The following is a 27,923-nucleotide window of genomic DNA, read 5'->3' on the forward strand; positions in this document are numbered from 1 at the left end:
ATTTATAGCTAAATGGATGCATATTGAGGCCATCCTCTTAAGTGAAATAAATAGGACACCCATGTGTAAATACCAAATAGTTTCTCTAGTGGGAGAAACTGAAAGTGTAAATAAGGATTAAAATGATTAAAATGAGTAACTGATAATTTGAAATAGGATGAAAAGGTCCAAAGGTGTAGGGGTGGTGGGAGGGGAAGGGGAAAGGAAAGAAGGGAAAGGAAAAATTATGAGAAAAGGAAAAAATGGAAACAAAGTCTAAGTAAATAGGGAAGGGAGCACAGGGAATGGGGAAAAAATAAGAACCAAGATAAATCATGTACAGGTACAAACACCCAATGATAAATGTAAAAGTATTGTATACCTAAAATGTACCAATAAAAGAATTTAAGCAAAAAAAATATATATAAAGACACTTGTGAGGAACAGATGAATATGATTGTGAAGCTCACTGGGCAAGTCCGAAATTAGTAGAATAGGCTTTCAGGAAGGACAGACTTGACGCAGGCAGGAGCGGATGTTGCCAGCAACAGGCACAATTCTTCAGGGAAACCTCAGATCTGCTCTGAAAGCCCTTCACCCAACTGGGCCAAGTCCACCAAATTATCAATGATTTTCTTCTTTATTTAAAGCAGTATGACAGTAGATGTTGAGCATATCTACAAAATATCTGCACACTAACACCTCGCCTGCACTTGAATAGCCAAGTACTTGACTGGCCAAATTGATTATGCAACTGACAATCACAATTTCCATCGCCATCATCCCTTCCTCTTGCTCTGGATCTTGGGAGAATGGCAGCTGCCAAAGATGCAGGTGATGGCAGTGCTGTTTAGGGGTGGTGCTGCCACTGGGCTATACTGCAGCCACAGCCACTCACTTTTCACCGTGCTCTGGGGCCTGCATAAACGAAGGTCAAGGTCTCTGCATGGCCCATGTGGCACACTTTGTCTCTCTCAGTGTCCCCTGTCTCGTCCTGCAATGTGTTCCTGAGGCAGGAGGGCAGGGCTTGTCAAAGCTGGTGGGGGCAGTAAGCATGACCAGATCCCAGGACACGAGCACCAAGTAATTCTCAGGACTTCTCGTGGGTTCTCTCGATGTGTGGAAGGAATAAAGGGAAACAGACACCATGAAGCCCTCACTATCTTCAAGGTACCTGTTCAAGGTAGCCCATCCTCATGCTGTAGGGTATACTTTTATTTGATTTTTATTTTTATTTTTTTCTCTCTTTTACTCAGCCCAAGCTTGTTCTGCAGAGCCAGTTTCTCCCTTATGCTTCACTTTTAATTTTTCTTATCTCAAATAAATGTGAAATTTTGTTACCATTTTTGCTTGCTTCATTCAATTCTTTGTTCCACATGGAAAGAACCTGGAAACCTAGATCCCAGCACCCCAAAACCTAGTAACATTCTCTCTGCCTCCCCATGGTTCCTTGAACTAACAGGTTCATTCCTACTTATACTTTCTGTGTGCCACACTTTCCTTACCCTATCATTTAGATAATTGTATTTTTCCTTTAGAGAGCACTTCAATTGTCATTTCCTCCAGGGTGTCTATCCTGATCATCTCTCCTCGTTATTTATTATGTACACTGATAGTCTCATATATACCACAAGTAATTTCAGACCTTACACAGATGGCATTATATACTTGTGTATGTCATTCTTGTTTAATGTTTCTCCCCAACTAGAGTGTAAGTGCCATGAAGGGCAGGGATTGTGTCTCTCTTTGCTCTTTATGTCTCTAGCACTTAGCAAGAACACTTCAGGACTAAATGGGATTCATGTAAATCACAAGTACAAAGAACTGTTAAAAAATATTACTTTTTTCCTTCCTTTGTGCAATGTTTTCCTGCTTCATCTAAGATACACACATACACATGCATGCTATATTTTTATATATTCACAAATATATATACATGTATCACATGCACACATAAATATACAAGGTATTGTGGGTATAGATATATATCCATGTATATGAATTTATTTTTTTTTTAATTTTGGAAGGGTTTCTTTGTCCATCTTTGCTGTGAAGAGCATTGGAAAATCCATAAAAAGATTAAGCTTTCTTTTTTTTTAAGATATTTGTCCTGTGTTGGCCAGGCTGAACTTGAATACATTATCCTCCTGTCTCAGTCTCCTGAGTAGCTGGGATTACAGGTTTGATGTACCTACTAGGCACTGCTTTTGTGTATATATATATATATTTTTTTTTAATTTTATTTTTACTGGCCTAGCAGAATTCCATCTCCAATTTCTTTAACCAGTGTCTTCCAGGTTTCATTGTATACATCTTTCATCTTCTTGGATAAATTTACTCCGTATATTATTCTTTTCTATGCTATTGTAAGTGACTTTGTTTTTTAAATTTGTTTTTCAGCTTGTTGTTAGTGTATAGAAACAAAACTGATTTTTGTATCCTACAACTTTGCCATATTTATTTATTACTTCTAACAGTTTTGGTTGGAATCTTTAGGTTTTCTCAATATGAGATCATACATTGACAAATAGACAATTTTATTCCTTCCTTTCTAACTTGAATGTCTTTTATTTCCTTTACTTCCCTAATTGCCCTGTCTAGGACATTCAGTACAATTTTGTGTGGAAGTGGTAAGGGGTGGAATCCTTGTCTTCCTTTTTTTTTTTCTTGTACCAGGGATTGAACTCGGGACCTGGCACTTTCGAGGCAGGCAGCGAAACCACTGAACTAAATCCCCAGCTTGTCTTCTTGATCTTAGAGGAAAAGCTTTCAACTTTTCACCATTGACTCTGATATTAGCTGTGTGCTTGTCATGTATGGCCCTTATTATGTTAAGCTACACTCTTTCTACACCTGGTTCACTGAAAATTCTTATCAAGAAGGGATATTGAGAGAGGAAAAGGCTTTTGGGCCACCATCTGTCCCGCTGCTCCCAGCCCAGAGGAAGAGGCTTCTGGGCCACCATCACTCCCGTTGCGTCCAGCACCTGTCCCAACTCTCCTAGTTCAAAGGAGGTGAGCTGTGCAGGCGACTACAGCACCCCTCACTGCCCCCGCCCAGTTGAAATGAGAAGACATGTAAATAAGTCTCAAAACCAGACTTCCAGATCACCTACAGCAACCCCAAAGGGAAATGAGATGGGACACTCTGATACTCAACAACCTGGACCCACTGAACTGGCAACAAAAGGGGATCTGGAAAAAATGAAATCAGAAATAATTTCTCAGATAACAGCAGAGATTGTGCTCCTAGTGCAAGACACAATTAATAAATCTAGAGAGGAGCTGAGGAACATGATGGAATCCCAACATGGGAAACAAATGGAATCCATAAAACAGATGCAAACAGATTCCCAGGAGATTAAAAACTCCATTGAAAGTCTACAAGCAGAATGAGCCAATGTGAGGACAGAATTTCAGATATAGAAGATAAGATTGCAATTAATGACCAGGAAAAGAAAAATTGCTTCAAAATTATAAGGCAACACGAGAAATCAATCCAGCAGCTGCTAGAAGATGCAAAGAAGAATAACATAAGACTGATTGGGCTCAATGAAGAAACAGGAGAGAGTGCAGTTGACATAAAAAAACTCTTCACAGAAATAATGGCAGAAAACTTCCCAAGCAGGGGAAAACAACTTGACATATAGATAAATGAGAAATATAGGACTCCAAATAGCCTTGATCAAAAAAATCTACAAATAGGCATATAATTGTTAAGATTCCAGAAACTCAACAGAAGAACAAAGTTCTACAAGCAGTTAGAGAAAAGAAACAAATCACATGCAAAGAAAAACCCATCAGAATCACAACAGACTTCTCAACACAAACCATCAAGGCAAGAAGAGCTTGGAGTGACATATTCCAAGCTCTAAAAGAAAACAGTCTCCAACCCAGATTGATGTACCCTGCAAAACTATCTTTCAAAATTGATGGAGAAATAAGATACTTCCATGACAAAGAGCACATTAGGAACTTTGTGAACACCAAACCAGCACTCTAAAAAATTTTTCACAATATCCTAGGAACAAACATTGAGGATCACAACCCCAGGAAGCAAAGCAGAATGAACCCATCTGGCATGACAAGAAATTAAATGTAAAGGGGGAGAATCCAACAAAAAGAAGAAGTCATGGCAATGACAAGTCAATATGTTTCAGTTATAACCATCAATGTTAATGGTCTCAATTCACCAATCAAAAGAAATAGACTGGCAGAATGGGTCAAGAAACAAAATCCAACAATATGCTGCATACAAGAAACACACTTAATTTAAAATGAAACTCATAGACTGAAAGGTAAAGGGTGGAAAACAATACTCCATGCGATGGGAACCTGAAAAAAAGCAGGAGTATCTATCCTCTTTGCAGATCAAGTAGATTTCAAACCAACACTGATTAAGAGAGATGAAGAAGGACACTACATCCTTGTAAAGGGAAGAATCCAAGAGGAAGAGATGACAATCATAAATATCTATGCACCAAACACTAGTGAGCCCAACTGTATAAAACAAATACTAACGGACATGAAAAGTCATATATGCACTAATACAACTGTAGTGGGGGACCTCAACACCCCACTGTCACAAATAGATAGATCAAGTAGACAAAAAATCAGTAATGAAATACTAGAACTCACTCGAACTCCTGAACAAATGAACTTAACAGATGTTTACAGAGTCTTCCACCCCACAAAATCAGAATACACATTCTTCTCAGCTGCACATGGGTCATTCTCCAAAATAGACCACATACTCACACATAGAACATGTTTAAGTAAGTGCAAAGGAATTGAAGTTATCCCCTGTATATTATCAGACCATAGTGCCATGAAATTGGAGATCCATAGCAAAAGAAACTCAAAAAATTTCATAAACACATGGAAATTGAACAACACACTTCTGAATAACCAATGGGTCACAGAGGAAATTAAAGAAGAAATCAGACAGTTCCTTCAATTAAATGACAATGACAATACAACATATCCGAATCTATGGGACACAATGAAAGCAGTCTTATGAGGGAAATTCATAGCAGTGAATACGCATATTAGGAAAAAAGAACAAGCCCAATTAAACAACCTGATGCTGCACCTCAAGCTTCTAGAAAAAGAAGAGCAGGACAACCCCAGAGCTCATACAAGGGAGGAAATTATAAAGATCAGAGGAGAAATCAATGCAATGGAGACTAAGAAAACAATACAAAAAAATCAATGAAGCCAAGAGTTGGTTCTTCAAAAGAATCAACAAAAGTGACAAACCCTTAGCCAACCTTGTCAGAAAAAGGAAAGAAAAGGCCCAAATCCATGCAATTAAGAATGAAAAGGGTAAAATTACAACAGACCCAGCAGAAATCCAGATGATCATCAATACCTACTTCCAGAACCTATATGCCAATAAGATGGACAACACAGAAGAAATGGCGAGATTCCTAGATAAGTATGAATTACCAAAGCTGAACAAAGAAGACCTAAAAATTCTGAACAACCCAATATCAACCAATGAAATTGAAAATGTAATTAAAAACTTATCAGTTAAGAAAAGCCCAGGCCCTGATGGCTTCACTGCTGAATTCTACAAGACATTTAGAGAGGAACTACGGCCACTACTGTTTAAACTTGTTAATGAAATTAAAAGGGAAGCAACACTCCTGAAATAATTCCTGGAAGCAAGCATCACCTTGATCACCAAAGCAGAGAAAGACCAAACCGAAAAGGAGAACCATAGGCCAATCTCTCTAATGAACATAGATGCAAAAATCCTTACTAAGATACTGGCAAACAGAATGCAGAAGATCATCAAGAAGATCAGACACCCTGATCAAGTGGGATTCATCCCAGGGATGCAGGGATGGTTCAATATACACAAATCAATCAAGAAAAAGCTTGGAAACAGCCCAAGTGCCCATCAACTGGAAACTGGATAAGGAAAATGTGGTTTTTTATAAAATGGAGTACTACTCAGCCATAAAGAATGAGAAACTAGATACATTTATAGCTAAATGGATGCATATTGAGGCCATGCTCTTAAGTGAAATAAATAGGACACACATGTGTAAATACCAAATAGTTTCTCTAGTGTGAGAAACTGAAAGTGTAAATAAGGATTAAAATGATTAAAATGAATGATTGATAATTTGAAATAAGAAAAGATCCAAAGGTGTAGGGGTGGTGAGAGGGGAAGGGGAGAGGAAAAATTATGAGAAAAGAAAAAAACTGGAAACAAAATCTATTTTAATAGGGAAGGGTGGCGGGGGTGAAGGGCGCCCAGATAATGGGGAAAAAATAAGAACCAAGATACATCATGTACAGGTACAAACACCCAATGATAAATGTAAAAGTATTGTATACCTAAAATGTACCAATGAAAGAATTTAAGGAAAAAAAAAAAAGAAGGGATATTGAATTTTTTCAAATGCACTTTCTATGTTGATTGAGATAGTCATATGATTTTTATCCTTCATTTCATTAACATGATATATCACCTCTACTGGTGTGTATAGCTTGCACTTAACATCATTTACTTACTCATTCAACAAATATCTATCGAAGGTATCAGTGTTTTATAGTTTATCATGAAGTTCACCTATAATAGGTCTCAGAAATGATCAACTGGAAGATTATTAATATAACCAAAGTATACTATTTGCTTCTGATTATTATTTCTGTGCCTGTGTTTCACACTTTCCACCATGACATCACTCAGGCCAATGCAATGATATCAATTAAAATAACAAGATATATCATTTTTTCTTTTTTAAAGTTCCAGCTTATTTAATATATAATATAATTAATACATTAATATGTAATATATGATATATTATAATTATATATTAAATATTACAATATATTGTAATATGTTTAACATATTATCATTTAATAATAGTATCAATATTAGATAGTGTAATATTAAATTATACAATTATTATATAAATTATATAATTATATAAATTATAAAATAATTACTATTAATATTTAATATATTAATATTATGGTTGTATATTTATATAATATTTTAATATATCACATATTATATAATATGATATGTGATATGTTAATATAATATATAAAATAATGTGTATAATATATTTAATATAATATATATTTAATATAACATATTGGTACTTCATTTGGTTCAATATTCAAAAGCAGGCATTGTATCTTTCAATTAAATAATACAGCAGTCTAATATGATAGCATATGACAAAAATGCTACAGAACCTTATGGAAACTTAATGATAACTTTTTATTTTCAGTTTAATTTCTATTTAAATTATATGACAGTACACCAAAAGCCAAAAATTTCTTAATATATAATAGTATATCTAGGAACCCTCAAATTATCAAATGAAAAATTATTTAAAATAACCTAACAACTTATTAAATCAGTTGAGTATGCAGTTAATCTATAAATATTTATGGCTTTCCTGCATAAAAATAATAAGCAGTTATTAGATATAGTGTTGTTTATCATGGAAATTAATTAACTAGAAATACATAAATTCTACATGAACAAAAGTTTAAAACACTACGTAGTATGAAAAATGAGAAATAAGACTAATGAAAAATAAGACTAACCTTGTACCATGTTCACTATACCTTTTAATGTTAATCCTGTGAACAGTTCCTTTTCCATAATGGAGCGGTACAACGGATTAAATTGATCAATGAGTGGAATAAATTCAGAATTAGCTCTGAGGATTTAAAAAAGTCTAATAGACACGGTAAATCGTTCAAGGGCTGAAGTTCTCATTCATCACAGCAGGTGGCAGCACTATACATGATTTGATTTTACCACAGAGTAGAGGAAAGACGCGAAAGGAACACGAGTAAATGCTCATTCTGAAAGGAACTGGAAACTGAAGCTCTGTGCCTTAGGACTTCTGGCCATAAAGAGAACAATTTGTTCCTGTTTGAAATATATTTAGATTTATTATTTTTTAGAAGAGTACAATGAGACTTTGGAGATCATTTAGCTCAAGGTTATTGCTTTACTCTCAGACATCTCAGCCGAAAAAAGAAAAACAAATCAGCTGATTATCTAGCAAATACTTTGTAGCAGAGCCAGGCAGAACCAAGGTCTTCTTATTGTTTTTTCCAAGAGAGGGAAGTATGACTGAGGTTGACAACCAGGTTATGAGCCTTGCTTTGAGACTTCAGTTTTCATCTGTCCAACTCTGCACTTGTGCAGTAAAAGACACCAATTTACTGAGAGTCACAAAAATTATTTTGGCAGTTTATAGTCATACATAATTGTTGTGGCTTCTATAAGCCTTTCTCTGTGGTCTTCTACAAAACATGAATCATTTTGTTTCTCCCTGTAAGACAATGCAATGTCACATTTACTTAGTTCTCATCCTGTTCATTTTTATGCTATTCAGTCTTGTGTGATCGGTTTTTTCTCTTATGCTAAGTATTGGCCTTACTGGTTATTCTTCCATGTATACTTCCCCTTCACTTCATTAGTTGTTGATAAATACTCTCCCTCTCTTTCTGTTTAAGGTTGATTCTTCCTTTATCACACTAGCGATCAGCTGCACAGCAGCAGCTGTTTGAACATCATGCATATTTGCCCAGGGTTGGGCACCCAGAGGAGCATTTCCTCTTTGCATGCTGTTTGCCGCCTGACCATAGTGCTGCTGAGGTCTAGGAGAGACAATGCCCACATCACATCATCGGCCTCCACTGCACAGACCAAAGCTCCCTTCCTCCCTGGTCTCTCCTACTCCAGTCTGAGAAGGCAGCTGAGGACAGGGGTGACGCGGGCTTTGGAAGGAGGGTCACTAAGTGACAATAGGAGGTCAGCCCTTGGTAATTATGGGCCCATTTGGCTCCATACTTCTTAGAATTGCTTCAGTCTTGGTACTTAACCTCTGAACCTTCTAATGTTCTCAGCAAGTGAAGAAGCATTTAACTGAGCTCATATGATGTACTGAGACATATTATTGTATCTGCCAGAAAATAATGTAAGAGTTGGAACATATGAATTTTAACCCCTCTTATCACACATACTGCATGTGCTATTGGGGAGCAAGTAGAGCAAGTTAAATTGATCTCTAAGTGCCAATAAGAAAGAATTAGCTAATCCTTAAAGTCAGTATGCTAGAGGCATACAGCACAGCAGTGTTCATTGTACAATTCACAACAGCCAAGATATAGAACCAGCCTGTGTCCCAGAACATGTGAATGGATAAAGAAAATATGGTATATACACACAATGGAGAATTATTCAGACATAAAAAAGGACAAATTATGTCATTTTCAGGAAAATGGATGGAACAGGAGATCATCGTGTGTGAAGCAAATAAGCCAAACTCTAAAAGATAAGTATATGTGAAATGTATAAAAGGAGAAGAAGAAGAGGAAAAAGAAGAAAGAGGAGGAGGAGGAGGAGGAGGAGGAGGAGGAGGAGGAGGAGGAGAAAGAGAGGAAAGTAGAAGGGAGGCTATCATTAGACAAGAGGAAAGGAATAAGGGGGAGAGAGAGTGGCTGTGAGGCAGGGAAATGGGGAAAGGATACGATCAAAATGTTACATGCATGTATGAAAGCACCACACTGGAAACTAGTACCTTATAGAATTAATATGAACTGATGAAAATATTTTTAAACAATTAGCTCATTCCTAATGTGTAAACTGTAAGCCTGGACCACATTGATAATGTTTTCAAAATGGCATAAACCTAAGAATAACCTGGAGTCGTTATTAAAAATACAGATTCCACAATCTCTCCATTGGGGATTTTAGTTCAGAAAACCTGGAGTAGGGTCCAAATTTTGTGTGTTTTTCACAAAAGAATCTCAATGATTCCTTTATTTGAAAGTATGAAGACTTCAAAAATTTCTCCAAATCTTAAATTTTTATAAAAAATCACTTCTGCTATTGTTACATCATAATCACCTTTGGAGAATCAGACACATACATGCACATCCCCACTCTGATGGAAAGTCACTGATTGGCAATAGCATCTGCTCTTTGCTGCTGTTCTAGCTGGAGATCACCCGTTGCCCATTGGGTCTACTCTCTACCCTTCTCCACCTGCTCTTTGCTATAAAAGGTGACTTTTAATGACTTCATCAGTGAGATCAGTGACTTCCAGCTGGATATAGCCAATGTGAGGCATCAACCAGAAATTAGAGAAAAGGAAACAAACAAACAACATCCAAATATTTTTTGGCTTCAACAGAAACTGCTCCCGATAACCTACAAGAACACTGTGCACTGGCTGCATCCCTCCACTGTGTCCCACAGCATGGTCAGGAGGTCCTTTCTTTGACATGATTTTTCAGAGTTCTTTAAGACCTAGGATTACTGCATTGGCCTTTGTAGATCCCCTAAACTCTTTCTAAGCCACTGTAAATAGCCCCTTTGCTACACATTCTTCAATTATCCTGTTTGAATTTGGCATCTCTTTGTGTCTGGACCCATACCTTTAATCTCTTTCATAGGTACTTTTTATACATTAAGGAATTTCTTATTAGAAATAATATAAATGGTAAAATTCAAATTTAGGAATAGAAATAATAAAATTTTAGACTTTGAATGGGATTTAAACTATGTCTACACCAGCTTACCACTAAATGCTGGGATCCTACATAAAATAGATCTGCTTCATTATTCATCCTGCTTCATTGTCACAACTTTGCAAATATTTCCTGGCAGTTATCATTTCCTCCTCTAGGTTAAGTATCATTAGTTCTTTCAGTTGTCCCTCATGCAGCTTGATTTCTCGATCCTTCCCCACCCTGGCCATAGGATGTGCTCCTTTTAAGTCATTCTGTTTCATCAGTATTATTGCTTCAAGTTTAGAACAACTTTGCAAAATAATCCAAATGTGGACCAGAATCTCACCCAGTGGAGGAGAATGTAGACTCCTTAACTAAGAGACACCTTGGGCTGAACAAGCAGTGACAGAAGGAAGGCTGTCAAGAGCAACACCTGACTCTCGGGGGCAGGGCCAGCTATGGGAGGAGGGGACACAGGGGCATGGGTGGTGGCAAGGGTTCCTCCTACAGAGGGAAGTACACCTTACCACAGTGCCTCCTTGCCTGTTATAGCTCCACTTCTGAATTTATGTCTTGCTCTTTTCTTTTGTACTGCTAGTTTTCTGACCAGAAGGCAATTTGGTCATTTTTGCAAAATAATTAACACAGAACCTACAGCAGGAGAGATTCTCTTGCTCTAATTCTCACTCCTAATTCTCACTCTTAAAGACCCTCAAAGTCATAGAATTTATGACTCATACGAATCTCACATTATCAAAACTTCAAGCAAATTGGAGGATCCGAAGGGTGAGGTCTTTGCCCAAAATCACAAAGCAACTTACTGCTAAATCCAGGACTAGAACCTGACTCTCTTTTCTATTCACTTCTCCTCTTTTCAGTTAATTTACTCCATTCTTTTACCACAGATTACAAAACTAAAATGAAGAAATTCATACTGTTAGTACCAAAGCATCCAAGTCAGACAGAGATAGCATTTGAATTGCACAATTGCCTTGAAAGTGTTGGGGAAAGATAGCTATGTGCACATTAAATTTGACACAACTTCAGGGGTGAAGCAAACCATCATTTTATTTAGAAGGTGCAGCTACCTAGCCATTGCATCTGACTCTCAGCCTGATAGTATATAAATCTTTCCAACTAACACTTTGAAAGTGATTTAGTATAGATATACACAGAGCCAGTCAATGACTACGAATATGTTGTCACTCTTACCTTCAGCATTGGACAGAATAATTTCATTGAAGGATGGTCTGAAAGGGAACTTTCCTAAACCAGACTCCAAAAGGCAAGCCCAAATTGTCAAGAGTTCTGAATTTAAATCTCAGTCTTCTACCAACCTAGAATGACCCAGTGTAAAATTTGGAACTAGCTACATAATTTAGAGCTACATGGAACTGCTAGTACAATCTAGTTCAATGCAATTTAGACCTGAAAATATGCAATTTACCAGTTTGCAAACAGAATTATGTCCTGAACCTTAATCCTGTGCTTTTGGAAACAGTGGGCCTATTTCTTGTGTGACTGTAGCTGTTTTATTTAATTGGTTATCAGAACAAGGTATCAGATATTCCATACATTTAATACATCATGAGATTCATGGTAAATATCTCCTTTATTAAATAAAAAGGGGAGAAATGTGACATAAGTGTTATCTTAGAAGTCTACTGCTAATTATAATGAATGCCTAGCAAACGTAAATTTAGGAAATTTAAACAAAATATGGAGAAATATTGATGATTTCTGAGCAGCTGATAGGAAAAGGGATAAAACCCGAAATGCCCCAACAAATGTAGATTTCCTGTAACTATTCCATGCTAAGTCATACTGCAAGAGTGATTCTGATGCTAAGAGAATTCAATAGTAACTGATCAGAAAGGCCCACATAAGCCCCAAAACTACCTATGAATACTAAATATCCAGATTCTGCAGATCAGTAGGGCAAAGTAAATTTAGAGCAGACACCCATGAGTGAGAGTGGCGGAGCCTCTGGTGCCTTAGATGATCCCAAACTGAGCGAGTTCATGCAGCTCCAGATGGCTGAAAGCCTCCCAAGGGCAGATCACCGTGATATCTGCAAGAGACAGAAGAGCTATAAGTTAAACAGGACCCCAAGTACATCCTCTTTGGCTCAAAAGACACCCTTCAGGCAGCATCTTCTCACTGCATCTCTCATACCTGGGAAGTTGTCTCGAAATCCTTGCAGCCCAAGAAGGATAAGACCAGTAGGGTGATTATCACTCACCCCCAGATGTCTCTTTTGGTTTCATTTTGCAATCCCTTTGTAGAGTTGACCGTGGCTTGACTGGGGGCACACTGGGGATACACCTCAATGAGCCTCCCTGAGGTCAACTATCAAAGAATGAGCAGAAGTGGAATTCTGATACAGTCAAGGATTAAAATAAGAATCAGTAGCACTTTAAGCGCCTGTGGTCTGGGAATCTGTTGTCTTCCGACTCCCTACCAGTCCACATGGGTCACTTGAACTAGCTCTTCACTTCCTTTGCATTTTGAAATTTCTTTATCAACTCACATATTGAGAAGAAATCTCAATGCATCATCTAATCCAACCTTTTGCTCTAGGTAAGACATTATTATTTCCCACTTACAGAGAAGCTGGCCGACACCCAGCAGGATCAAGCAACCAGCAGAAAGACACAATTATGTAGATGAGACTAGAGCCAGGTCAAAGACTGCAGAGCTTCCCTCAGTATAAATCTCTACATTATTTCCAATATGCCAGGAGAGTTAAATCTATCTTCTACAACCCAGAACAAATTTGCTGGTTTGTATACATCAAGCCAAAATACAGAAGCAATTTATCTAGAAGGATAGCTTTTTGTGAAGTGGCCAGAAAATCTACTTGAGTTCCTGGAAGTGGGATTTGAGTAGAAAATGCAAATGCCTTCAATATTATTTCCTTGGGACACTGATTTCTAGGCGTCTCACCATTTATCAACTGTGTTGGATGGGTTCAAAACTTGTATATATACAAAAACTTGTACACGAATGTATATAGCAGCTTTATTCATTATTGCCCAAGTTTAGAAGAAAATGAGATGCCCTTCAATCAGATAAGCCATGGGACATTTGTAAAAGGGGATATTATACAATAGTTACTTATTGCCATATAAAAACATAGAGGAATCTTTCAAAGAAGCCAGGGTAGAAATGTTCTGTACTGTATGGTTCTAACTTTATGACATTGTGGAAAAGGGAAAACTAAGACACGGTGAAAGGATCTGTGATTGTCAGGGTTTGAGGACTGGAGGAAAGACATGAACAGATGTAGCACGTTTGGGGCAGTGAAAGTATGCTGTATAGTACAACAATAGTGAGTATGTGACATTGTGCATGTTTTAAACCTTAAGATATATACCACACAAAGAATAAAGCTATGCAAATTTGGACTTTAGTTAATTTAGTAATCATGTATCAATATTGGCTCATCAAATATAGCAAACATGCCAGACTAATTCAAGATGTTACTAAAAGGGGAAGTGTGTACAACAGGAAGAAGAGATGGAGGGTATATAAGAAAGCTCTGGACTTGCTACTTAATTTTTCTATAAATCAAAAACTTCTCTAAGAAATAGTCTATTAATTTTAATAATATGCAGTGCTTACAGTTGTTATCTAATGAATGAAAATATTCTAGCTGATCGAAAATGTATCGAATGCGCTCAGCTTGTCGCTTCCTTTGTGGGTGCTAGCGGATATGTAAGAAGAGGAAGTTGGTAAAGAGTGGTTTGCCTGGTAGAGAAGAAAGGTTCTCCAGGCCCCACCCTCATTTTCAATACCTCACTCTGGCCTCAGATTGTCACTTTAATTCCTCTCTGTCCCATATCTCTCTTCTGAAAAATAAAGTTGGGCTAGACAACTCTGAGAACCTTTCTTCCATAAAATTCTACAATTTACCAGTGTATGCCCTTAAGGTTGCTTAGCAAAACAATAAAATTCGCTCAACTTTGGGCCTACCCTGATTTCTCGTAGGGGTTTTGCATCTCATCACATAACCACATATTTGGGAGCATAAATTATATCCTCACATTTCTATGGCTTCAAAGGACCTGTTGCACTATTAAGGTAATTATGAGAACTTTCAACTGCTCCTTAAGGGCTGAAATGCATAAAAAGGTGAAACTCCACGTGCCAAGTTCTCACTTTAATGTGTGAGGCTCACCTGTTCCCAGCCCCTCCATGCCTGGGATGTCATCTCCAAACCTATGGGAAAAAATAAATAACAGAGAGATTACTTGAGATCAGAGTAAAAAGGATCCTGGAATCCCTCCCATGGAGGGTTTCTTGACCTCAGTGGGTAGAAGAGGAAGCTTAAGCGTTTGTATTTGGAAAACTCTTTTATCTGCGTTGTGCTGAAGGGAAGAAAATGTCATCCCAGCAGGATTCAGGGCATCTGGGGGTGGGGGGAGGGAGAGACTTTTCCCTTTTAGAAACTTGAAGTAAGGCAAGTGAGAACCAGAAAGAATGATTAGGAGGACACTTCAGTAGACCTTCACTTTTTAAAATAGAAGCTGAGTCATTTAAAAGGCATTAAAATGATTCATTATCTGTTTGTTCACTGCATCTACTATGTAGCAGACATCATGATAGGCACAGAAAGTTAAAGAAAAAACTAGAAATTTTCTCTGAGGGGTTTCAGTCTTAGGGAACAGATGTAAGTAAATAAATGTAATATAAAATAATACCAGTTGTAAGAGTTAAATGCCATCATATTGCAAACATGAAAGTAATGATAAAGTTTGGTTAAGTCAGGAAAGGCTTCAAAAAGAAATGAATATATGAGCCGTGTGTTGAAAATGAATAGGAGTTTGCCAAGAACAAGAAGGGAAAAATGGAGAACTGGCAACATAAGATTTAAAGGCACAAAAATGAACCATGTTTTCTGGCACTGGCTGGTGATTCAGTATTCCAGATTAAAGTACAGGTTGTGTCAGTGTGAAGGACCAGTCATACAAAGGCCAGTCAGTGGTTATCAGGAAAGGCACCATTTTCCATGCCAAATGTGGCCACATACCTGGGTGCTGTGTGCGAATGGCTTCCAGGGCTAAAGACAGTTCTGCAAATACTGAGTTAGAGAGGAAAATAGAGGGTAGCATGGAAAGTTTTGTTAGTCTTTTTAATATCATGAGCATTAGTTTCTCAAAACCAAAAGGGAAGAAAAACAATGGAAAGCTTTCTCTGTCATTTTGGTCTTACCCTTTCACACCTTTCTTCGGAGGCTTGCTCTTGAATTGGCGAGTGCCTCTGCTTGAACTTGGGGGGTCCTTTGTGGGGGGTAGTGGGACCCTGGCTTGGTGCTGGAGTAGCCAAAGTAGCATTGTCATTCATTTTGACAGCGCCTAGGTGCCTGATGTTTCTCTTTCAGGCTCCCTGAATGGTGAGAGAAAAAAAGGAAGACCTTTCAAGTCACTCTAAACTGGGCAAGACAGTGCTTTGATAAAGAAGCTCAGTATTTTGTATTGACATAAAAAGGGAAAGATTGTTATATTTAAAGAGATTTGAAGAAAACATAGTATAAATCAATGGGGACTTTCAATATACTGGGGTGTAAACTGACAACTCAGAGATTTAAACACTTGAAAATTTAGGTATACATTGTTCCAATAAACTTTCCACGAGCATCAAATGTAAATTTATTGTAACATTATACTTCTCCATGACCACCAGTCCCACCATTTGTAAAGAAAAGAAATGGACTGATATCTACAGTGTTTTACAGCTCTCATTGGTTCTTGAAACTTTATGTATTCTTCCATATATATCCAGACATAAGGTTCTTCTACCCTCCATTTCAACATTTTCTCCTATCTAAATCATGGACTATACAGGGTGTTGTTCCCAGACATGTACATTGCCCTTTAAATATAAATAATAGAAAATTATTCACAAAGATAAATTTGAAAAATTAAATATACTAAGATTTTGGATTACATTTTTTTTTTAATTTCTCCTTTCTTTTCTTTTACAACAATTCACAAAACTTACCCTGGGAAGGAAGATTCTGAAAAGCTCTGAAGAACTTCCAAATAGCCTTTACTTCTTGCCCTGAGCCAACCCTTCCTTAACCTAATGCCTCAAGCTTTGTTTGTGTAGATTACTTATTTCACCTGTTGCAGATTTAGGGTAATAGTCTTAGCTTCGACCCTCCCTGACAGTCTTTGTCTCAGGTCAATCATTGCTCTCTTTCCCACTTCACTGCACTTCCTCTCATCTTATATTATCTAACTTCAAGTTCATAACTTTTTCTTAGGACTTTCAAAAGTAGGTTTAAATTACTATCCTTGCTTCTAATATATTTGTCCTTTGGGGGGGGCGATTTCTATCGTCATTTTTTCCTGCCTGTCTACAATATGTTCAAAAGAAATGCACTGACGAATCTGTGAGCTGGTACCAGGGATGTGAGCTTGGCCAGGTCCCTGAATCATTTGCTTGCACTATGAATCTTGTCTCCATCCCTCACTGGAATATGCTTCATTGGATGCTTTTTCAATCTGGGGCTATTTCCATAGTCTCAGCACCTATAATAGTGCTTGGCACATGGGGAGTATGCGGTATGTATTATATTGGTAGAGTGAGCAAATAAATCAATGAAGAATTCAGCAAATACCCTGGACCTTGGGTGATGAGATCCTGACCCTGTAATTTCTCTTGGATGACAGAGAAGGGACTATCTGGTCTTCGCCTCACAAAGCCCTCTGTGGCTTTAGGAAATCCACTGGCAGCTCCTCTGATCACTGGCTGTAATACTTGTGCTTTGAGCTCTCTCTGTCCCTGTCAACAGGCAAGATGTGTGCCTCTTCCAAATGTGATGGGGAACATGGGAATTGGTGATGGGCACCAGAGCCCCAGGAGACTCTGAGTGACCACCACTAGCAAATACATCCTGCCTCTGCCAAGATCCCAGGGAAAACTAGAAACTTTATCCCAGGTCAAGGTGGACTCTCTGATTCTTCCAAAGCAGTAGGGATCCACCTATTCATTTCTTTCATCTGGAGAACCTATTAAGACTAAGATTCCTAGATTTAGCACATAAAAATACAAGACGCCCAGTTAAATTTGAATTTTAGATAAAAAACAAATTATTTCATATATTTCAGAGTACATACTTACATTTAAAAATCTTCTGTTATTTATCAGAAATTCAAATTTAATTGAACATCCTCTATTTCATGTGGCAACTCTAACTAGGATCCTATTATGTTGGAGTGTGATAATATGAAGGCTTACAGTGATAATAATCAGTCAAATTACCCTGGGGATAAAGCAGTATAGGGTGTGCTCTTTAGAATCAAACAAATGTAGTTTTAAATTCCTGCTTGGGCCAGGGATTTAGCTCAGTGGTGCCACTGCCTGCTTTGCAAGTGGAAGGTCTGGAGTTCAATCCCCAGTACCAAAAAAAAATTCCTGCTCAAAACAAAACAAAACTGGCCATGTGCTTGATAAGTTGCATAACCCTCTCTGGGCCTCATTTCATATTTAAAATGAATCAAATAATATCTTCCTTTTAAGGTCATGGGGAACATTAAAGGAGACATTGTGAGAAGAATGTCTGATGCAAAGTGCTCAAGAAAAACCAAGTTTATAGCAGACCTTCTGGAAGTCAAGAAAGCCTTTGGACTAATCTACATCCCCCTGCCCCAGGACTAACTGCAGAAAAGCCCTTGCCATGCACCAGAGACACAACTGTCACCAGCACTTAATAGGCCACCCTCTGACTCTCTGAAGGGCCCCAACCAGTGACTTACCTTTGGTCTCAGAATTTTGTCTTAAGAAGCCTTCCTAGAATTTTATGACACCCCTAATATAGCCCCAAGAAATTCAACATCACATTTGACTTTCACATTACCTTGATTACACTTCTCCATTTTTCTCGTATATTTCCTCTGCATAATTTTGAAGGTGCACTTCTAGGATTAGACAGATTTCATGTCTAAGTGTGATGCATTGTATAAAATACTCCTCAGAAAGAGCTACATAACGGTTATCAGGTCAATCACTGGATCCTCTTGACCCTTGGCATTTGCACTATGGGTAATATTTATTATTCTGTGTATTGCATGCATGATGCTTCATTTTTAGTAGTATTAAATCTAAATAGTCCCTATAGGTTCTCTATCATAGATATATCTTTCTATTCTCTTTGCAAAGCCTTTTGGAAAGCAAAGCAAGTATGACCTTTTCCTGCCATGGAAGATAGTTTGAGCAGAGATATCAGCAAAGGCTAAATTCATCATAACCACGCTTTTCCCCGAAATTCAAAGGACTTGTTGGGGCCAAATAGCTCCATGTCTAGTATTAGCATTGATTTCAGCTAGAAGAGGAGGTTTTGTATTTTTCCCTCCAAATTGTCAAGTCATTCGTTTCTTTGTGAGGCAGAATATTTTCCTCTTTTTGATGCAATGTTAGCATTCCCCTTTTGAAAGGATAAACTGCTCTTCTGCAGAAAGAACTGGATGCAGCAAAGTCCTTTGTTCTGGTGGAGTTTGGCAGGGAATTGGAGTGAGTGTCAACTTAGACCGAGGCAGCAGAGCTCAGCTGTACAAAGCCACAGAAGACTAAAATCCCACAAACTCCAGCTGAACAAAACAATTGCAGAAAGTCCGTGAGATGGGCTCTCTAGCGCTGCGTCATCACACTAGATTTTCCAGTTCCCTTATTCTGAGCAAACATGTAGGCAGATAGACAATTCCATTTTGATAAATTAAGAAAGGGGGTGGCAGGGACAAGAGGAGCAGTACTGTTTCCTGTGCCGATGGGGTTGGGCAGTGTCAGGGTCTTGCTGAGGCAGAGAGAAATAAGTCATTTGGAGAGTCAAGAAAGACCCCAATCAAAGCCATTTTTTAAAAAATCCACCAATTACCTTGCTTCAGAGCGGAACAAACAACAAACACTTTAACCTCAGAGGGAGAAGGCTGAGCCACCACACCCACACCCACACCGCCAGTGGTCTGTCCCAGGCTTCTCTCAGCTCACTTTCTTCTTATCCTCATACTCACACCAGACCCTGAGTGCCTGGGACAAGTTTGCAGACTCATCCTGGGAGTAAAGAACTGCATGCTCTGTGGTCATTCACCACCCCAGATCTCTCCTTTCCCAGAAAGCTGTTTGCCATGAAGCCACAAAGGGAAGGGTCTGTTTGGGGTCCCTTCCAAATGAACTTAGTAATCAAGATTTGCAGTGACCTTGTATAACCGAGTTTTCCTCATTAGCTTGTCACATGGCATTGCAAGATGGTTTGGGCAGATTTTCTTCATGTTTTCTCCCATAAACCCAGTCCCAGGCCAGGCTCACAAGTCCAGAACATTCTCTTTTTCTACTTGTTTTACAGCCAGATCAACCCTCTCACATCCTTCAGTTATGTGTAGTTCAAACTCAACAGAAGTTAAGAAATACGGAGCTGAACACTGTTCGTATAAGCTGTCCAGTTGCCTTCTTCATAATAGATGAGAAGATCTTTGCATCTTGATTTGTCTATCTGTAATTCCTTGATGCTACCTAATCCCACCATCAGGAGCTCAGATCACCAGCCCAGGTGGAAAGGAGTTACAAGAAGATGGGGTGAGACAGGGTAGGCTAAGGAGCCTTCTGATAATCAGGTGTTCTTACAAAATCGCCTTGGGCTCTGTCTTTTCACTAGACACTGAGTTCTCAAATGCACACAAAGTGTTGATAACCAATGGCAGATTTTCAGTATTTGATTCAATATCTTTCAGCCTTCACATCCACATTTAGTCCTGGCTACCCTCCTTTGTCTTCTTTCTCTGACATACACACACTCATGCCTACAATCACACACACACACACACACACAAACACACACACAGAGCATTCTACATAATGGGAGAGAAGAAGGTAAACCTCAGTGCCCCCCACTGCAGTGGGAATGCTGATAACATGAGAGGTGACACTGAAAGACAAAAAATATCTCTCCTCAACTCGTGTTGTGTGTACTTCTTCAGACAGATGGAACCTGAAATTCAGGAGTGATATCAAATTCAGTGAAGATTTGATAGAGAAAGTTCCCAAGTGATAGCTAGGAATTTTGAACCAGTGCTCCTTTTTGGAAATTGATTGCTGGATCTTCCACAACCATAAACTTCAGTGACTAGAATCCAGGTTACAGTCCGATTCCCTGGGATGCTTAGCTCAGTCATACCATTGCATTTAGCCACTAGTATTAATTGCTACATCATTTTATATTTTTAAACAGGTTTTACCTCATGCCATTAAACTCTTTAAATAGTTTCATCAGAAAGAAATTGCTACTGCTTATAAAATTAATAGAGGATTCAGTAGCAAATTCCAAGCTTGGAAACTACTTGCATACTCAATTATCTTCCTGCTGAACTACAGCAAAGCGGACATGAATCAAGTTGCTCATTTGCTGGTCACTTTCATGCTTTGCCTGTGAATTGCATTCTTCCTGCCCCAAATTGTTACTTGTTAGAGAATTGCACTCCTTCAAATTATAGAAAAAGAATGTCAGTTTATGTTTCCCTGAAAGGTACTTAACCTGCAGTCCCAAGAGGATTATAGGAGCAGCTAAACAGCTTGAGAGTTGTTTAAATGCTTTTTCATGGCTTTTACCAAAATTAGAGCAGTTTTGAAGGCAGCAAATATTGTACAAAGTCTGCAAAAAATATGGTCTCCAGATGGGTCCCTCTGCTCTCTCCTCTGCATTTCCATTACCATTTACATTGCCCTGTGCTCCTACAATACCGAGCAAGCAGATGTTTAGGTATGTATTTGTCAAACCTTCAAATACTATTCTCCATTTCCCTGGTGAAAGAGTGCAGTTAATTCATAAGGGTGGTGGGTAGAGCTGTAAGATGAGTAATTGCTTAAGAATTTATCAATTCAAGTACAGCAGCATCAGCATGCCCTTCCTCAGCACTTCCTAAAAATGTAGGTGTTCAGGCCCTATTCCAGACTTACTGCATCAGAATCTGCATTTTAATAAGTCACAAGGTGATTTGTTTGTACACTGATGTTTAGAAGTGCTAGCTAGATCCACATGCAGCCTTGGGTGGTAAATCCAAGTGATAAATTTCTCAGCTGATGAGAAGATTGTCACCTCTCACAGTGTCAGTTTCCTCCTCTATAAAACTGATCACTTAGAAGGCCAGGGTTCTCAGTTTTTTTCCATCCCAGCGATCTTGAGAGTGATAGCACACAGTCATCAGTAATGGGTTTTAATCCAGTTTTCCTCAATGTTAGGATGGATTACTCTGCCACGACTCTTCTCCCTGGAAGTGAGACCCATTAGAATGGAGTCAGAGATGAGGAGTGTGGGGAAAAGAAAGGTGTATAATTCAAAAAATAAATTTCCTAAAGTGATTCTAATATGACTCTCAATGATTTAGGATTAGAAAATTCTTAAACTGTTTTGCAGGTTTAAAAATCTATGCCCTTCTGGTTCTGGACTAAGATGGAAGAGATATACTTCTTCTCATGCTTCTTGCTAATTATAGCTAAAAGTTCTGGATATCTTTTGTGAACCAAATATAATAATATTGTGAAATATTTGGGAGAAGAAAATGGACCAAATCAGGAGGTAAGGAACAATGTGGCAGCAAGTTCCTTGGAGTTTTGTTTTGTTTTGATTTGATTTGTTTTGTATATGCTGTATTGTATGCAGGATGAAGCAGTTGCCCAAAAACACCAAAAGAAGGGAACAAAAATATCTTCGCCTAAAGGGTGTCTCTCTAGACAAATGATCAGGAAAGATATTATCTAGCAAGACTGACAACATTTAGTTAAAAACCACAATGCTACATCTAAACATCTACACTTAGCAAAGGCTGAGTGGAATGCTCAGCCTTCTGTCCTGGCCCAGCTACATTCTTATGCCATTCTTCACTCCACCTGGATAATATCAGAGAAATCTACACTAGGATCTTGGGCTTTTATATCCAATAAGTTACAATTAGACCCTCTTCTCTTCTCTACCTGAGTGGTGTCAGGGAAACCCAATTGGGAAATTTGAATTCTTACTCATATTTAGCAAAAACAAGTCAACCAAAAAAGAATGAAATAAAGATTTTGGAACAGAAAAATTCAACAACAAAGATTTTTTTTAAAAAAGTTAATGGGCTCAACAACAGAACAAAGAGGACAGAGGAAATAACTAGTAAATTTAAAACCAAAGGAACAAATTGAGCAGGAAAAATTAATAGAGACAAGTAAGACTAAAAGACCAAACATTCTTGTCATAAGCATTCCAGAAGGAAAGGAGAAAAAAAGGAAAGAAAAAGTTCTTGAAGAAGTCATGAATGGAAATTTTCTGAATTTAGTGAAAGACATAAGCATATAGAATCAAGAAGGTAACAAATCCCACTGGAATAGAGTCAAAGAAATCTACGCCAAAATACATCATAACCTCAAAAAACTAAAACCAAAACAAAAAAGTTGCAATCAGTGAAAGAGAAACAATATTTTGTGTACAAAGGAAAACAATTGGAATGACAGTAGATTTCTCAACAGAAACCACAGGGACCAGAAGAAAAATAGGACATTTTTCTAGTGCTAAAAGAAGAAAATTGTCTGGCCTGAATTTTATATCAAATGAATTCATCCCATCTGAATGAAGAGGAAATAAAGATAACCTCAGACAGAAGACGATTGAGAAAATTTGTAACCAGAAGACCTGCTCTAAAATAAAGACAAAGCCTCTTCTTAAGACAAAAAAGGAGAAGGAGGAAGGAGGGGAGGAAGAGGAATAGGAAGTGGAAAAAGAAAAGGAAGGAAGGGGAAATGTTAAAAGAAGGATTTTGGAACATCTTAAAAGGAAGAATAATGGAAAGACAAAAACATGGGATACAAGGGCAAGTATGGAAGGCAAGGAACTGAACCACCCTTAGCAAGGCTTTGTGGATATTGAAGCATTGGACAAGATACTGTGCAGTTCTAAGTATCATGTCTTCAGGGAATGCATCTATTATTCACTCTTCAAGTGGCTGCTCTTTCTGAGCCTATCACCAATCCACAGCCCAGCACAATGCTTCTGTTTTTGGCTAATCTAGTGCTTCTCTGTGTTCTTATCCACCACTTAATAAGCCCACATGACTCTAAGCAAAGTGACCAAGCACCATGGAATTCCTTTAAAAGAACTTTGAGTGGGCTACACATTCTAAAATTTCACAGAAAGAAGAGTGAAGCTAGCAGGAGATTCATGGTGGGGGGGAGATGAAAGAGGAGGAGAGAACTATTGATAGCTGCAATGATGATGAATCACAGAAACATTTTACTAAATAAAAATATCTACAACCAAAAAGATCTATACTGTCTGATTTCATATGACATCCTGGAAAGGAAAAAACTAGTGCAAGAGAGTAGGTTAGTGGTTTTCCAGAGATTGTGTTTGAAGCAAGTAGTTCACTTCAAAGAGAAAATACAAGGGATTTTTTTGAGGGGTGATGGACTACTTGATATCCTCATTACAGCGATGCATATACAAATTCATCAATTTGTTAAAACTCATATTTACACCACAAAGGGTAATTCTTGCTGAGTGTAATTTTTAAAACTAAGATAAAATGCTTTTTAAAAATTCCATAGCTCTGTAATCTTTGTTTCTTGATCCCTTTTAACAGATGAGAAAGTATTATTAATTATATATAAGGAAGTAGTTAAAGGACAGATTCAAAGTAATTAATACTTTAGCTGTCCTGCAAGCTGCTTACACAAGTGCTAATCTTTAATCTTTCTTTAGTGTTTCTTAAAATACCAGCGAGTAGGAAAACACATTAAAGCCACAGTTCCTCCATATGTGGGACCTCCTAGAATGAGCTTCCCATCTGAATAAAGCCCAGCAGAGAGCAGAGAGGAACATTGTAAAGGTGAAAGAAGAATGTATAAGCCTAGCCTCTCTTTCCCTCAATACCCTACATCTTGATTCTTCACAGAAGAATTATTAACTTGGAAAGAATAACTCATTAATTGAAAATAGAATATTCTTTCCCACAAAATGGAGGATAAGAACATTTTTCAAGGCATTTCATGAGGTGTATTTTACTCCAATGCAGACAAAGATAATAAAAATGGAATATATTTCAGTCTTGTAAAGCTACTAGATATTCAAAAACCAATCAACATAACTCAAATCATCTAATCTACCAATTGATGAAAAAAAGATATTTGGCAAAACCAAAACAATAAAATGTCTCTGCAAAGTGTCAATAAAAGAACTGATAGGAATGTTGGCTAAAACCTACAGATTGATTAGAGTAGAGAATCCACATACAGACCCACACAAACATGCCCAATTAGTTTTTTGGGGTTTCTTTTTGTTTTTTGTTTTTTGGTACCAGGGATCAAACTCGAGACCTTGCACTTGTGAGGCAGGTGGCAGAACCACTGAGCTAAATCCCCAGTCCCCCCAATTAGTTTTTGACAAATGTACAGAAGCGGTTCAATGGAAGAGGGACAGCCAATTTCATAAACGGCACCGAAGAATGGACACCGTGTCTATGGACATCCACAAACCAAAAATAAGCAGAAAAGTCTTAACCTAATGTTATAAATTATGCCACCAAAACTCCACACCTTCACCTCACAGCTTATACAAAAATGGACTACAGGATTAAATGTAAAATTTAAAACTATAAAACTTGTACAAACAAATATAGAAGAAAATCATTAGGACCCTAGACTTAGTGAAGAGGTCTTAGATTATCCACCAAAAGCATGATTCATAACCTGATTCATGCTAGTCCCTGATTAGAAACTCTCCAAATCGCCTACAATAAGAGAATAAACAAACTGTAGTACTCAAGCCAGGAATTTAGCTCAGTGGTGCTGTGCCTGCCTCGCAAGTGGTGCAAGGTCCTGAGTTTGATCCCCAGTACAAGAAAGAAAGAAAGAAAGAAAGAAAGAAAGAAAGAAAGAAAGAAAGAAAGAAAGAAAGAAAGAAAGAAAGAAAGAAAGAAAGAAAGAAGAGAGAGAGAAAGAAACAAACAAAGAAAGACTGCAGTACCTTTGTGCCATGGAATATTCCCCAGTCACAAAAAGAAATGAAATAATGATCCAGGCAACAACCTGGATAAACCTTAAGGAAATTATGATAAATGAAAAAATCCAATCTCAAAAATATGAATTGCTCCATTTATATGGTATTCTTGAAATTTAAGGAAAAGTATAGAGATGGTGCATAGGCCAATGATTGAGTATGGGTGGAACTAGAGATAGCCATTTTATACATTGACAGGTATATATACTTCTCTATATACAGAGAGAGACAAAGAGGGAGAGGGAGGGAGGGAGGGAGGGAGAGAGAGAGAGAGTGAGAGAGAGCGCTAAGCTCTGAGAATTACACCAATATTGGTTTCCTGGGTAGATATTGTACATAGTTGAGCAAGACTTTGACACTGGGGGAGACCGAGTAAAATCAATAGGCTGCTGCACATTTTTTTACAACTTCCTATATACTTATAATTATTTCAAAATATAAAGGTAATAATTGTTATTCTAAAATCCATAAGAAGGTGGCACCTCAACCTAAGTGGAGTAGCAAACAAGTACATATTTACCCCAAGCTTAAATTCAGATGACCTGAGTCAGCTGAACCAATGATCCCATTCTCCCTCTCCTCCTCTGAGGCCATTCCTCCTTCTTGAGCTAATCCTCCCATTTCCTTTGTGAGCATCTCTAGTTCTTTCCTACATACTGATGTTTCCCAGTGTGTATCCTTTTTCATTTATTCTATAGACATTTATGTAGAAGCATGTAGGCAGTTCTAGTTTCGTTGAATATAATAAGGTCCCTTCCCTTATCAAGCTCACATTCTTGTGGAGAAGTGGATGATAAATGTTAAAACACACATACAAAAAATTTGCCATGAAATGTGGTCTGCTATAAAAAAATAAAGCAGGATTATGAGAAAGAGGCACTATTTTTAGATATAGTTAGGACCTCGCTGAGAGATTGGCATTTGAGCAGAAATTCAGAGAAAAGAAATGAATCAGGTATGAGTACATGGGGGGAAAAGCATTCTTGCAAAAAGAATGATCCCTAAATGGGAACTCATTTCTCATGAAAGGGTTAACAACGAGTTGGAATAGGGTTAACAAGAGCTAAGTGTAGGAGCTGGGTATTGCCAGGAACAAGATCATGAATACATTACTTATCTAGTGCTCAATCACAAACTTTCCCATAGTTAGCAGGTTCTAACAATGCACATTTGTTACCATGCAGTTTCTCAAGGACAATGTAAGACCAGCACAACTGAACAGCTTCCACTCAGGATCTTTCATAAGTTTGCAACCTAGCTGTCAGCTGAGGTTTGTAGTCTTTGGGAGCCAGAAGACTAATTCCAGGATGGCTCACTCAGTTCTTCACCATGTGGACCATGCCATAAGGGACTTGAGTATCACATTGACATGGTACCTGGATTCCCACAGAAAGAGGAATCTAGGACAGATCAAGAGAGAAAGCACAAGTCTTTTATTTTTATTTTTATTTATTTTGTTTTGTTTTGTTTTGTTTTTTATTAAATTCTTTTATTGGTACATTGTAGGTAGACAACACAATTACATTTCTCATTGGGAACTGTACCTTTACATGATGCATCTTGGTTCTTTTTTCCCCATTCCTAGCCCCCCCCTTCACCCCCTCCACCCTTCCCTATTTACAAAGACTTTATTTCCATTTTTTCCATTTCTCATCATTTTTCCTTTCCCTTCTTTCCTTTCCCCTGCCCCTCTGGACCTTTTCTTCCTATTTTACATTATTGATTATTCATTCTAATCATTGGTACATTTTAGGTATACAATATAATGACATTCATCATTGGAAATTTGCACCTTTACATAGTCTCTCTTGGTTCTTATTTTTCACCCTTGCCCAGCCCTCCCTTCAACCCCTCCATTCCTCCTTATTTACAAAGATTTTGTTCCTATTTTTCCATTTTCTCATATTAATCCCATTCCCTTCTATCCTTTCCCCTAGCCCTCCCACTTCCTTCCCCTTTGCCCCTTTTCTTCCTATTTCACATGACCTATTATACATTTAGTTCTTATTTACACTTTCAGTTTCTCACACCAGAGAAACTATTCGGTATTTAATCATGTGTGTCCCATTTATTTCACTGAAGAGTATGGCCTCAATAGCACAAGTCTTTTATAACACCATATGCCATTACTTCTGCCATATTCTGCTGGTCACATAGACCAACCCCAAAACAGTGTGATCAGGGCTGAAAACCAAGATCACTGGGGCAGTCTTAGAGGCTACCACAATGAGGTAATGTGTAGGCCATGGAAAATATTTGCATTTATTCTAAATGGACAAAAGGTTCTTGGAGGTTTGAAAGTCATGGGATCATGAGTATGCTTGCCATGAGTACAATGATGGTAGGGCCTGGCTACTAACAGAGGAAGAGATAAGGAGTCAGCAACTTATTCACTGAAAGTAGGGCCAACAGCATTTCCT

At 37.9% G+C, this 27,923-nt stretch overlaps 1 protein-coding gene across 1 annotated transcript; it reads right to left on the reverse strand.

The window, feature by feature from the left end:
• Positions 1 to 12,122: 12,122 nt before the first annotated feature.
• On the reverse strand, positions 12,123 to 15,841 carry Pde6h (phosphodiesterase 6H). The gene is given in 4 exon segments (XM_004845826.3): positions 12,123 to 12,549; positions 14,659 to 14,699; positions 15,693 to 15,737; positions 15,739 to 15,841. Coding segments are annotated over 4 exon segments (249 nt in total). The 5' UTR covers positions 15,825 to 15,841; the 3' UTR covers positions 12,123 to 12,472.
• Between the last annotated feature and the right edge of the window lie 12,082 nt (positions 15,842 to 27,923).

The sequence above is a fragment of the Heterocephalus glaber genome, unplaced genomic scaffold (genome assembly GCF_053883595.1).
Source record: "Heterocephalus glaber isolate CG9 unplaced genomic scaffold, H.glaber_assembly_v1.0 deba00001444, whole genome shotgun sequence".
NCBI lineage: Eukaryota > Metazoa > Chordata > Mammalia > Rodentia > Bathyergidae > Heterocephalus > Heterocephalus glaber.